Source organism: Melopsittacus undulatus, unplaced genomic scaffold (assembly GCF_012275295.1).
Source record: "Melopsittacus undulatus isolate bMelUnd1 unplaced genomic scaffold, bMelUnd1.mat.Z mat_scaffold_561_arrow_ctg1, whole genome shotgun sequence".
In the NCBI taxonomy this organism is placed as follows: Eukaryota; Metazoa; Chordata; class Aves; order Psittaciformes; family Psittaculidae; genus Melopsittacus; species Melopsittacus undulatus.
Window position 1 is genome coordinate 716 of NW_022994422.1, and position 13,738 is coordinate 14,453.

Genomic DNA, 13,738 nt, shown 5'->3' on the forward strand with positions numbered 1-13,738 from the left:
AAGACTAAGTAGGAGCTGCAAGGCAGCCGGGGCTGGGGGGGCTTGTTGCTGACAAGGGAAAAGGAGAGGGAAAGGGGAAAGAGAGAAAGGGAAAAGAGGGAAAGGGAAAAGAGGGAAAGGGGAAGGACCCCCCCTTTGCCCCCCATTTACCCCCCTTTGCCCCCCATTTACCCCCCTTTGCCACCCATTTACCCCCCTTTGCCCCCCATTTACCCCCTTTTGCCCCCCCAAAACCCCTTCCCCCGCTTTACTCCCCTTTGGGGGGTAAGATGGAGCATCTTATTCTGCCCATTCCTTACTAGTTTTAAGCTGATTTCGGTTCCTTCTTAAATATTTATGGCCATTTCTGGCCTGTTTTAAGCTGCTCTTGCCTATTTCTAATGTGCTTTAGGCTATTTCTCACCTCTTGATGCCCAGTTCTAACACTTTTGAAGCCATTCTGGCTATTTCCAAGCCATTTTGGTCGATTTCTTACCCACTTCTTGTCGTTTCTAACCTGGTTTTGCCATTTCCTAACTTGGTTTAACTCCCTTATAGTCATTTTTATCTTACTCTTGTCCATTTCTAACCCTATTTTAGATTCTTTTGGCAAATTCTAAACCATGGAGAGGCTTTTCCGTCTTCTGTCTATTCCTTACTAGTTTTCAGCTGATTTCGGTTCCTTCTTAAATATTTATGGTCATTTCTGGCCTGTTTTAAGCTGCTCTTGCCTATTTCTAATGTGCTTTAGGTTATTTCCAACCTCTTGATGCCCAGTTCTAACACTTCTGAAGTCACTGTAGCCAGGAGGGGGCACTGCTGCTGCACCTCTTCAGGCCTGTCACTCTTGGCTTTCACCCCACAAGTCCATTTGCGTCCAAATAGCCCCAAATTCCCCAAACCAAATACCCCAAAACTGCTGGAATTGCCCCAAATTATGCACAAACAAACAGCCCAAATTGTCCTAAACCCACTTCCAAAGCTTCCAGAAAAGCCCCCAAACCACCAGATCCCAAAGGGGACACATCCAGCCCCAGCTCCTAAGCCCCCTGGCCCCTCAAGACCCCAGGAAGAGGCAGCCGTGGGTCCAAGCAGGTTTATTGGGGTCCCCCCATGGGGTCCCTAAAGGTTGCTGAATGGGACATCCTTGAGGTCCTTCCGGTTCATGGCTGCCTGAGCTGCAGTGACCACATCCTGGCTCTGCAGCATTCCCATGTTCCAGGTGGCCTGCAGATGGGATGGGAACGGGATGGGAATGGGATGGGAATAGAACGGGATGGGAATGGGATGACAATGGGACACCCTTGGCAAGGGGGACAGGAATGGGACACTCGGGAACAGGACACCTTTGGCAATGGGATGCCAATGGGGACAGGACACCCTCAGGCATGGAGACAACGGGACCGGACACTCGTGGAGGGATGGCAACAGCACTGAGCCGGGGCCAGTGTGGGTGCCATGGAGGGGTCCCCATCCCCACATGGGTGCCCCATGCCCACATGGGTGCCCATGCCCACATGGGTGCCCATCCCCACATGGGTGCCCCATGCCCACATGGGTGCCCATCCCCACATGGGTGCCCCATCCCCACATGGGTGCCCATCCCCACATGGGTGCCCATCCCCACATGGGTGCCCCATGACCACATGGGTGCCCATCCCCACATGGGTGCCCCATCCCCACATGGGTGCCCATCCCCACATGGGTGCCCATCCCCACATGGGTGCCCCATGCCCACATGGGTGCCCCATCCCCACATGGGTGCCCATGCCCACATGGGTGCCCATCCCCACATGGGTGCCCCATCCCCACATGGGTGCCCATCCCCACATGGGTGCCCCATCCCCACATGGGTGCCCATGCCCACATGGGTGCCCATGCCCACATGGGTGCCCCATCCCCACATGGGTGCCCATCCCCACATGGGTGCCCATGCCCCTCACCATATAGCGCAGGCTCTCGGGCACGGAGTGGTCCCGGGCATAGAGCAGGTTCTCTTTGGTGCCCTGCACGGCCACAGGGCTCCGGGCAGCGATGGCCTCGGCCACGGCTATGGCTGCCTGCACCACGGAGCCCTTGTCCGGGAACACGCGGCTGTGGGGGGACACGGGGATGTGGTGGACACCAGGGGACCCCATAGGGACCCCATAGGGACACCCAGGGGACCCCCAGGGGACTCCATAAGGACACCCAGGGGACCCCATGGGGACACCCAGGGGACCCCATAGGGACACCCAGGGGACCCCATGGGGACACCCAGGGGACACCCAGGGGACCCCATAGGGACACCCAGGGGACCCCCAGGGGACCCCATAGGGACACCCAGGGGACACCCAGGGGACCCCATAGGGACACCCAGGGGACCCCATAGGGACACCCAGGGACCCCATGGGGTCAGCAGTACCTCACCAGCCCACAGCTCTGCGCCTCGGGGGCCATCATCTTGCGGGCGGTGAAGGCCAGTTCATTGACCAGGCTTGTTGGGAAGGAAAAGGGGTTGTGAGGCTGCAGTATCCCAATGGGACTGCCGCAGGATCCCAATGGGAATGCTGCAGTATCCCAATGGGAATGCTGCAGTATCCCAATGGGAATGCCGCAGGATCCCAATGGGAATGCCGCAGGATCCCACTCCCATGTCCCCACAGTCACCTCTGGCTGCCCACGATCTTGGGGAGACGCTGCAGGGTGCCCACGTCGGCTGCCAGCCCAATGTCCACCTCCTGCAGGGATGGAGATGGAAGGGGAGTGGGATACTGCAGTATTCCATTGGGATACTGTGGCTTTCCATAGGGATACTGCAGCATTCCCATTGGGATATTGCAGCATTCCATAGGGATACTGTGGCATTCCAGAGGGATACTGCAGCACTTCCATAGGGATACTGCGGCATTCCCATTGGGATACTGTAGTTTTTCCATTGGAATACTGCACAATTCCCATTGGGGACCAAGGGAACCACCAGGACACCCCATGGGGCCCCTGCTGGCTCCCCACGAACCCACCTTCACCTGGAACCAGGCATCCTGGCTGCAGTACCGGATGTCACAGGCGCAGATGAGGTCGACTCCTGCCATGGGGCAGCCTGTGGGTCAGTGACACAAAGAGATCCCGGAGTGTCCCCCCCATTGCACCCCACTGACCTGCACCGATGCAGGCACCATGGACAGCCACGATCACAGGCTTGGGGCACTGTAGGATGGACATGGGTGAGAGGGAGACAGCTCCAATGCATCCACCCCTCATCCAGCCGCCATCCCTAACCCTAACCCATAACCCTAACCCTAATCCTAACCTTAAACCCTAAACCCTAACCCTAAACCCTAACCCTAAACCCTAACCCTAAACCCTAACCCTAAACCCTAACCCTAACACTTACCCCTAACCCTAAACCCCAACCCCTAACCCTAACCAACCCTAACCCTAAACCCCAACTCCTAACCCTAAACCCCAACCCCTAACCCTAAACCCCAACCCCTAACCCTAACCAACCCCAACCCTTCCTCCTTCCCACCTTTTCCAGCACAGAGAAGCTCTCCTGGAAGGCACAGATTTTCCTCCGCAGGTTCCAGGCCTTCCTGGCCGGATCATCCCCCTCCACCATCAGGAGCTCACTGCCCATCTCCACCAGGTCAATGCCTGTTGGGGCCATGGGTTAGGGTTAGGTTTAGGGTTAGGGAGCTGGCACCCCCCAAGCGGCCCCTCAGGGTACTCCCAGTCCCAGGGCCCCCCCAAAGGGAGCCAGAGCCCTCACCAGCACTGAAAACTGCCCCTGCCCCAGAGATGACCACAGCACGGCATGAGGAGTCCTGGGCTATGGCCTGGAAGCATTCCACCATCTCCCTATGGGAATGGGGCCATGGTGGGAATGGGGCCATGGTGGGAATGGGGCCACAGTGGGGATGGGATCATGGTGGGGATGGGGTCATGGTGGGGATGGGACCATGGTGGTGATGGGGCCACAGTGGGAATGGGACCATGGTGGGAATGGGGCCACAGTGGGGATGGGATCATGGTGGGGATGGGGTCATGGTGGGGATGGGGTCATGGTGGGGATGGGATCATGGTGGGGATGGGACCATGGTGGGGATGGGACCATGGTGGGGATGGGAACATGGTGGGGATGGGACCAGGGTGGGAATGGGGCCACGGTGGGGATGGGGTCACGGTGGGGATGGGGTCACGGTGGGGATGGGGTCACGGTGGGGATGGGACCATGGTGGGAATGGGACCATGTTGGGTATGGGACCATGTTGGGTATGGGACCACAATGGGGATGGCACCAGAGCCCCATGGGGGTCCCAGCACCCCCCAGGCCCCCCCCAGCACCTCCAGAAGGCTCCGTTCATGGCATTCCTCTTGTCGGGACGGTGAAGCTGCACGTGCAGGACATGCTCCTGCTCCTGCCTCACCTGCAGCGTCTCGAAGCCGCGGCGCAGCCGCTCCGGGGCCCCCGTTGCCGTGGCCATGGGGCGGTGTGGGCCCCACAGCACCGAGGAGAGCCGGGGGGGCACTGGGGAGGGACCGGGAGCCACGGGTCAAGGACTGGGCAAAGCCTCAAACCTGCTGGGAAAGCACTGGGAGATGCTGGGAGGTGAACTGGGAGCCACTGGTACGGGCCTGGGGGCTTGGTAAGCATCGTCCCAGCACGGGCAATGCGCAATGGGGGGGGACATAGGAGGGGTCGGAGGTTGGGGGGGGCCTAAAAGGGTTGGGGGGGGCATAGGGGCAGCTTATAGACATATACATATATAAGTATATATAGTCACAAGAGGGTGGGGGGGGCATAGGGGCAGCTTATAGACATATATATATAAGTATATACAGTCACAAGAGGGTCGGGGAGGGGGCATAAGGGCAGCTTATAGAGAGATATACATATATATATAAGTATATAGTCACAAGAGGGTGGGGGGGGCATAGGGGCAGCTTATAGACATACATATAAGTATATATAGTCACAAGAGGGTGGGGGGGCATAGGGGCAGCTTATAGACATATATATAAGTATATATAGTCACAAGAGGGTGGGGGGGGCATGGGGCAGCTTATAGACATATATATATATAAGTATATATAGCCACAAGAGGGTCAAGGTGAGGCTGAAGGTCACGTGGGTCACAAGGGGGTGCCCCATGGGGTGGGTTGGGGGGTCACTCAAGGTCAGGCCTCGGACTCACGTGCAGCCCTCAGCAGCCCCAGCGCCGCCATGAGCCCTCCGCGTCCGGTCACGTGACGGCAAGCACCGCCCCGCCCCTCTCGGTAGCGAGACCGGCGCCCCCTAGCGGCGCACGTGGGGCAGACCTCCCAGCCCCCACCCCACATGGATGGCCCCAAATCACCCCATAAATGGGGGGCACGGGTGTTTTCCAAACGAGTTTATTGAAGGGGAATGGGGGGAGCACACAAACGGCCTTAAAAATGGGGGGGGGGAAGAGGTCAGGCAGGGAAATGGGGAATATCAGCCTTAAAAAAACAAGGGGGGGGGGAAAGGGGCGAGGACACAGCCCCCCCGAGGGGGCAGGGGGGTCCTGGGGTGTTGGGGGGCAACCCCCGGCTGTTGGGGTCCTGGTTAGGAAGCGTGCTGAGCGGTGGAGAAGCAGAGCTTGAGCGTGTAGGGGTACGGCCCATCTGTGGGGGGAGAGAACAGGGGGTTAATGGGGGTCCGGGGGGGGGGGGTTGAGGTGTCTTTGGGGGGAGCTGGGGGGCACTCACTGGGGTTCTTCATCTGGAAGTGGTTGAGGAAGCCGAGGGTCTCCAGGGCATCACTCTTGGAGTCCCACTCCAGCAGCCCCGAGGAGCTGCGCTCGCCTGGGAAAGAGGGGGGGTCCCTTCCTCAGTGACCCCCCCCTTAACCCTAACCCTAACCCCCCCCCCCCCGGACCCCAATACTCACTCTTCCCCGAGAAGACCTTGACCGAGGAGGGACGTTTCACACCCAGCTCATCGCAGATCTGGGGAGGGAGGAGAGGAGGGTGAGGAGGAAGAGGAAGGGAGGGGGAGAGGAGGGGAAGGCAGAGAGGAGAAAGAGGGAAGGGAAGAGAATGAAAGGAAGAGGAGGAAGAGGAAGAAGAGGAGGAGGAGGAAGAGGAGGAAGAAGAGGAGGAGGTGGAGGAGGAGGATGAGGAAGAGGAGGAAGAGGAGGAGGAGGAGGAGGAAGAGGAGGAGGAGAAAGAGGAGGAGGAAGAGAAGGAGGAGGAGGAAGAGGAGGAAGAAGAGGAGGAGGTGGAAGAGGAAGAAGAGGAGGAGGAGGAGGACGAGGAAGAGGAGGAGGAGGAGGAGGAAGAGGAGGAGGAGGAAGAGGAGGAGGAGGAAGAGGAGGAGGAGAAAGAGGAGGAGGAAGAGAAGGAGGAGGAGGAAGAGGAGGAAGAAGAGAAGGAGGTGGAAGAGGAAGAAGAGGAGGAGGAGGAGGAAGAGGAGGAGGAGGAAGAGGAGGAAGAGGAGGAGGAGGAAGAGGAGGAGGAGGAAGAGGAGGATGAGGAGGAGGAGGAAGAGGAGGAAGAGGAGGAGGAGGAAAAGGAGGATGAGGAGGAGGAAGAGGAGGAGGATGAGGAGGAGCCCTCACCTCATAGAAGTTGTCCTCGGTGACCTCGAGGGGCGCATTGAAGAAGTGCAGGACGTTGCTGGGATGCTGGATCCGGTTCTTGGCCGCCTGCTCCGGGGTGGAGAAGCGGTTGTTGCGGGAGCCACTGAAGTCCTTGTAGCTGCAGGAGCCGTCCTCGAGCCCGTAGGACTGCCCGGGCATGATGGCCTGCTGCTTGGAGACACTGCGGGGGGGTAATGGGGCTCAGCGTGGCACCGGAGGCACCATAACCCTAACCCTAACCCCTAACCCTAACCCTGCTGCTTGGAGACACTGCCAGAGGGGTACGGGGGCTCAGTGTGGCACCGGAGGCACCCTAACCCTAAACCTAACCCCAAACCCCTAACCCTAACACCTAACCTAACCCTAAACCTAACCGTAACCGTAACCGTAACCCCAAAACCCTAACCCCTAACCTAACCCTAAACCTAACCCAACACCTACCACACGTTGAGCTTCTGCCCGAACATGAAGTTGTTGTTGAGGTGGGTGATGGCTCTATCCACAGCATAACCATCTGCCATCTCCACCATGGCTGCTCCTGGCTTGCTCTTCATGAACTTCACCTGCATAGGGATGGGGAGCATCAGAACCCCCCCCCGGACACCCCAAACCCCACATGGGGGACCCCAAAGCACCGCACTGACCTTCTCCACGTTGCCATAGAGACAGAAGATGTTGAAGACGCGGTCGCAGTTCATCTTGGACTGGTCCAAGCCGTAGACCATGAGGACGGGGCTGTCGGCGTGGGGCCCATACTCCGGGGGGGGGGGGGGGGGGGGGGGGGGTGCCCATACTGGGGACCATAGCGGCTGGGTCCTCGCCGGTGCCCCCCAACTGGAGGCCCCATCCTTCTGCCTTCGTAATGGGGAGGGGGGGGCCCGTAGCCTTCATCGTGGTAGTGCCCATGGTAGCCACCGTGAGGTCCTCCTGCACAGGCAGAGGGTTGGAGACCCCCAGCCCCACATCTATGGGGTCCTCCTGCACAGGGAGGAGGTTGAAGCCCCCCCCCCCAGCCCCACATCTATGGGGTCCTCCTGCACAGGCAGAGGGTTGAAGCCCCCCCCCAGCCCCACCTCTATGGGGTCCTCCTGCACAGGCAGAGGGTTGGAGACCCCCAGCCCCACATCTATGGGGTCCTCCTGCACAGGGAGGAGGTTGAAGCCCCCCCCCCAGCCCCACCTCTATGGGGTCCTCCTGCACAGGGAGCAGGTTGAAGCCCCCCCCCCAGCCCCACATCTATGGGGTCCTCCTGCACAGGCAGAGGGTTGGAGACCCCCAGCCCCATATCTATGGGGTCCTCCTGCACAGGCAGAGGGTTGGAGACCCCCAGCCCCACATCTATGGGGTCCTCCTGCACAGGGAGCAGGTTGAAGCCCCCCCCCCAGCCCCACATCTATGGGGTCCTCCTGCACAGGGAGCAGGTTGAAGCCCCCCCCCAGCCCCACATCTATGGGGTCCTCCTGCACAGGGAGGAGGTTGAAGCCCCCCCCTCACCCCCACATCTATGGGGTCCCCTTACCAAAGCAGGGCTGAGCCCCCCCACGTACCATATTCTGCAGGGTGATCCCCAAGGAGTGGGGGCTGCCGTTGGCGCTTGTTGGGGTTCCCTCCTTGGTCTCCTGTGGGGAGAAGCAGAGGTTATGGGGGGGCTGAGGATGATGGGGGCCCCAGCACAGCTCCCAAAGGTGCTGAAGACCCCTCCTCCAGCCATCAACAGCCCCAGGGTGGCTTTAGTGGATCCCCCCCATCTCCAACCAGTGGGGATGGAGAGTGAGGGGGGCCCATACTGGGAGCTGCCCCCCCCCAACACCACCATCACCCCCCAGAGGATCTGTTCCCATCTCCCCCCTCCCCCCAAGCTGCCCTATGGAAGTGGGGGTCCGGCCAGGCCCCATTGGGACGCTGCTCATTACTAAGACAATGAAGGTACAGAAAGGAGAATGAAGGACATGAATTACAGCTAATGAAGTCATTAAAGTGGCAAAACCATCTCCCGACCGCCCCGAAACAAGTGGGGGTTCAGGCAGCAAAGCAACAGCAGAACCAGCTTCAAGGAGCCACCCAAGGCATCGACCACGGCACCGGATCCAGTCGCTCTTCTTGGTCCCTTCCCGTTTCCATGGAGCTTTATTCCCGGTTGGATACAAAGCTTGGGGAAAGGGGGGGGTCGGGGGGCTACTTACAGCATAGAGGGGGGGTTTACAATAGTACAAGGTCCGCTTTTGGCACATGGAATGAGCTCGCTGTCTTTCTCTTACCCTTGGACGCTTCAAGAGTTAGGACAGTTGGGAAAGATGGGCGTCCCACCAAACAAACACTGCGACCCTGCATCACATGGTTTCAGAGTCACAAACACAGGTCCAACGGCACCAAACCCGCCACAATTCCACTTCAAAACGAGAGAAAAACACTCTTTTTCCTGAGCAAAAAAGAAACGTTAAGTCTTGCTCCTCGGGAGGTCCCAAAGGAGGCCACAAAGGGGTCCCTCCATTCCTGCCACTGTGTGGTGCGTCGGGCTCTGTGGAGCTCTGTCCGTGTGCGTGTCTCCTCTGAGCATGGACATGTGTCTCGGCTCGAGCCAGACCCAGCTCCAGCCTCCTACGGGCTTGTGTGTGGTGTTGTTTGGGTTGAGTTGTGCCTTAAGCTGGGATTTGGGTTGGGGCTAGGTTGTGGTGGTGTCCGCTTGGCGCTTGGCTGCAGGAGAGTCCTTGGATGGTGGTTGTGTCCTTGCAATGAGCTCATGGTGCTGCTTGGGGTGGTTTATTTTGCTGGCTGCTCGTGTGTCCTCCACTCTGCTTTTGTTCCTACACTTGTGTGGTGTGAGCAGGAGGAGGAGGAGGAAGGTGGAGGAAGGAATGTGCGGAGGAAGGTGACTCCCGCTCGGGTTTTCCGCTGGTGTACGTGCAAAAGGAGCGCTCGGAGCTGGGAAAGGCCACGTTATGGCATCCCACCCCCCAGCCCCAGCCCCCCCACATCCTACACAGCACGGGGGGGGGGGGGGAGCTGCACCCCCAGCCCCACAGGACCCTCCTTCAAGCACTTCCATAAGTGGCCGGCGAACCCCAATCCCACCCAGCCTGAGGTCCCCAGACCCCCAGCAATAGCACCCGACGCTCACGCTCTGGGTTCAGAACACAAAGGGGGGGTTCTTCTCCTTCCCATCACACCCCCCCCCCCAAAACCACTGACCCAGCATGGAGGCATCCACTCCAAAGGGGGTTTTCCAGGGGCGTGGGGGTCTTTTCCCACCCCTTCCATAGGCTCCAGGGAGCTGGTGTCTCCCTTCTGGCCCTACAGGGGCTGGGAAGGCCCCATAGCGAAGGCAACAACATCCCCAGCCTGCCCCATAGCTCCACTGCAGGTAACTCCAGCTCTATGGGAGCTCACAGCCCACACAGCCCCATGGAGTGGAGCAGCCCCATGGAACCCATGGCACTTCCCACCCCCCCAGACCGCCCTCAGCCCCACACACAGCAGTGGGGCTGTGACCCCCTCCTGATGCCCACGGCCGAGGCAGGCGCAGCACAGACCCCATAGACACACAGACACCTCCCGCTCGGTTCCCACCTCCATCCAGCCCCATTCCCGGTGAGCCCGGGGCCGGCTCCGGGTGTAGGGATGGGGCAGGAGGTGTTGGGGTCGCGGTGCCCGAGTGTAGGCCCACAAGGGGCTCCAGTGCCATTACCTTGTCCGCTGAGGTTGGGGTTGGTGTAGTCCCAGGTGTCCTGGTCGTTCTTGAACACATTGAGACGTGTAGGCTGCAGGGGGTGAGGCAGTGTCATGGGGGTGCTGTGCCCCCCAATGGGGGTGCCTGTCCCGGGGGGGGGGGGGCAGCTCTTACCTTGGCATACTCTATTTTGAGGGTGCAGCACCCCGAGTAGATGTCAGCGCCATTGAGAGAGGCTTTGGCGCGCTGGGCGCTCTGCACCGAGTCGAACGTGGAGGGCAGGGTTAAGGTTTGGGGTCATCACTCTGATAATGGGGTTCCCATACAAGGGGTTCCCATACAAGGGGTTCCCATACAAGGGGATCCCACAAGCCCCAGAGCCCCTGGAGCACAAGGAAGGATATTCCACCATGGCTTGGACCCCGTTCTTCCTGAAGATCACGATCCTCTGCACAGGGCCACAGGGGTTGCAGATGGTGTAGAGCACGTCCTGGGGGGGGCACAGGGGAGGAAGGGCTTGAAGATCACCTGGAGCACCCCCACCAAGTGCTGCGAGCCCCATTTAACCTGGCCTGGAACCAAAGCTCCATTCAACCCCATTCCCAAAGCAAACAACATCCCCCAGACCCATCCAACTCCTTCCCCTTCCACCTGGAAGCTGCTTCTCCTCATCCTCATCCATCCCTTGTCCAAACCCCTCTCTGTGTCCCTGCAGCCCCTTCGGCTGCCCCAAGCTCTCCCTTCTCCTCCCCAGCCTGCCCCACATCTCCCACCCCTCCCCACAGCCCCACACCCCCCTTTGCATGGCTACCCCCACGGCCTCCCCACCGTCGTGATGGAGTAGATGGGGTTGAGGATGGTGAAGAGCAGGACGTTGTTGACACCACGGGAGTCATCGGTGTCTCCAGGCCGGGAGATCTTCTGGCTGGTGGAGTAGTTAACAAAGGCTGGGTGACCAGCAATGTAGATCTGGTTGTCGGCTGCGTAGTTGACGGCGTTGCAGGCACCGAGGATGTCCTCGAACTCCACCAGGGCTTGTCGCTTCTTGGGCATCACCACAACGTAGCTGGGGAGGGACTGCAGGTGTCAGGGCAGCAGCAGCACTGCCAGCAGCAGCAGCACAGCCAGCACCATCATCACCATCATCATCACCATCATCATCATCACCACAGCCATCACCAGCACCACCATCATCATCATCACCATCACCACAACCATCACCATCACCACCATCATCACTATCACAACCATCACCATGAACACCATCATCATCACCATCATCACCATCACAACCATCACCATCACCACCATCACCACACCCATCACCATGAACACCATCATCATCATTACCATCACCATCCCCATCATCACACCACCATCATCACCATCACCATCGCCATCACACCATCATCACACCACCATCGCCATCACACCATCACCACCATCACCATCACCACCATCATCACACCACCATCACCATCATCACCATCACATCACCATCACCACCACCATCACCACCATCACCATCACCACCATCACCATCACCACCATCATCACACCACCATCACCATCACCATCACCACCATCATCACACCACCATCACCATCACACCATCACCATCACCTCACCTGATGGGCCCGAACTCCTGCAGAGCCTCCACCAGATCAGCCTCCACCACCCCATCGATCAGGCCCCGGATGTGCACCACGGGTGACGCTGGTGTCTTGTGTGGGTCATCGTAGTTCTCCTATGGGGCAGCGAGGCCGTTGGCCCCACAGAGCCCAATGGGACCCCAGCCTGCGTTTTACACCCCCTAAGCCAGTTTTTACCCCCTCCCGTCCCCGTTTTACCCCATCCGGTCCCTGTTTTACCCCCTCCCATCCCCGTTTTTGCCCCCCCATCCCCATTTTACCTCCTCCCGTCCCCGTTTACCCCCTCCCGTCCCCGTTTTAGCCCCTCCCGTCCCCGTTTTACCCCCTCCCGTCCCCATTTTACCCCCCCATCCCCGTTTACCCCCTCCTGTCCCCGTTTTACTCTCTCCCGTCCCCATTTTACCCCCTCCCGTCCCCATTTTACCCCCTCCCGTCCCCATTTTACCCCTCCCGTCCCCATTTTACCCCCTCCCGTCCCCATTTTACCCCCTCCCGTCCCCATTTTACCCTCCCATCCCCATTTTACCCCTCCCATCCCCATTTTACCCCTCCCATCTCCATTTTACCCCCTCCCGTCCCCGTTTTACCCCCTCCCATCCCCCTTTTACCCCCTCCCAACCCCATTTTACCCCCTCCCAACCCCATTTTACCCCCCTTGTCCCCATTTTACTCCCTCCCGTCCCCATTTTACCCCCTCCCATCCCCATTTACCCCTCCCATCCCCATTTTACCCCTCCCGTCCCCATTTTACCCCCTCCCATCCCCATTTTACCCCCTCCCGTCCCTATTTTACCCCCTCCCATCCCCATATTACCCCTCCCATCCCCATTTTACCCCTCCCATCCCCATTTTACCCCCTCCCATCCCCATTTACCCCTCCCATCCCCATTTTACCCCCCCCATCCCCGTTCTCCCCCCGTTCCCCCCTCACCGCTCCAGCCGCCCCGGGCCCTCCTCCCGCCCCCCCTCCGGGCCCATGCGGTGGCGGTTCCGCGTTCTCGGTCTTCTGACGCTTTGGAGCTCGGCCTCCATCCCCATAGAACCGACCGGAGCCTCCTCCGCCGCCCGCCGCCATCTTCCCCATGTCGGCCCCGCGGCCGCTGCCCTCAGCGCTCTGCGGGCCCCGCCACCGCCGCCGCGACATGGCGCCTCTGGCCGCCGCGCCGCCTCCGCCACGCCCCTATTGGCCCGCCCTACCGCCACTCAAGGCGGGGCTCGCGTCTCATTGGTCCGGCTCCGGCACCGCCCCTGAGCTCGGCGCTCATTGGGCCCCGCGAGCCGACGGGCCCGCGCTGATTGGGCCGCGCTGCTGCCCGTCAACTGTGTCCCCGCCTCCTATTGGCTGCGAGGGGCAGCTGTGCGCCCGCCCACCGAGCTGATTGGGGAGAGGAGCCGCCTGTCCATGCAGAGCCCCGCCCTTCTTCAAGGCGCAGCACTCTGGCTCCGCCCCCAACCGCCGCTTCTGCCAGGCTATTGGTCAGAGCCAACGCGAATCAGCTCCTTTGGCTCTGATTGGCTCCTTCTATGCCCTCCCCTCGCCTATTGGCCAACTCGCCTGCCTATCAACTCTCGCGCCTCCCGCTCCGGGCTCTGATTGGCAGCCTCTCCCACCTTTCACTTCGGATTGGCCGGTGCATGTTGGCCCCGCCCACCGCGCTCAGCTACGGTAGGCGCTCGCCGCCAAACGGGTACAGATAGCCGAAAACGGATATGGACACCCCAAAAACGGGTAAAAACACCCCAAAAACGGGTACGGACACCCCAAAAACGGGTACGGACACCCCAAAAACGGGTACAAACTCCCCCAAAACGGGTACAAACACCCCAAAAACGGGTACGGACACCCCAAAAACGGGT

General features: G+C 59.9%; 2 protein-coding genes across 2 annotated transcripts; both read right to left on the minus strand.

Moving 5' to 3' along the window:
* Positions 1-1,061: 1,061 nt before the first annotated feature.
* On the minus strand, positions 1,062-5,223 carry ECH1 (enoyl-CoA hydratase 1). Its single transcript, XM_034074138.1, has 10 exons — positions 5,157-5,223; positions 4,306-4,489; positions 3,731-3,819; positions 3,491-3,615; positions 3,120-3,168; positions 2,982-3,046; positions 2,629-2,699; positions 2,384-2,455; positions 1,923-2,073; positions 1,062-1,206 (listed from the first exon to the last, which is right to left on the minus strand). Exons 1-10 carry the CDS (start codon positions 5,185-5,187, stop codon positions 1,102-1,104), a joined length of 942 nt encoding a protein of 313 aa, XP_033930029.1. The 5' UTR covers positions 5,188-5,223; the 3' UTR covers positions 1,062-1,101.
* A 116-nt stretch (positions 5,224-5,339) lies between these two features.
* On the minus strand, positions 5,340-13,036 carry HNRNPL (heterogeneous nuclear ribonucleoprotein L). Its single transcript, XM_034074137.1, is given in 14 exon segments — positions 5,340-5,607; positions 5,692-5,787; positions 5,873-5,930; positions 6,542-6,743; positions 7,004-7,125; positions 7,207-7,344; positions 7,347-7,489; positions 8,110-8,181; positions 10,248-10,320; positions 10,404-10,500; positions 10,634-10,719; positions 11,058-11,295; positions 11,858-11,976; positions 12,813-13,036. Coding segments are annotated over 14 exon segments (1,716 nt in total). The 5' UTR covers positions 13,026-13,036; the 3' UTR covers positions 5,340-5,548.
* Positions 13,037-13,738: the final 702 nt, after the last annotated feature.

Excerpts from the sequence above, each read along its gene's own strand:
- ECH1 (XM_034074138.1), bottom strand. The coding sequence starts at position 5,187 with ATGGCGGCGCTGGGGCTGCTGAGGGCTGCAC. Across the intron at positions 3,820-4,305 it reads ATGAACGGAGCCTTCTGGAG|GGAGATGGTGGAATGCTTCC; the intron begins GTGCTGGGGGGG and ends CCATTCCCATAG. Across the intron at positions 3,169-3,490 it reads GCTTCTCTGTGCTGGAAAAG|TGCCCCAAGCCTGTGATCGT; the intron begins GTGGGAAGGAGG and ends TCCATCCTACAG.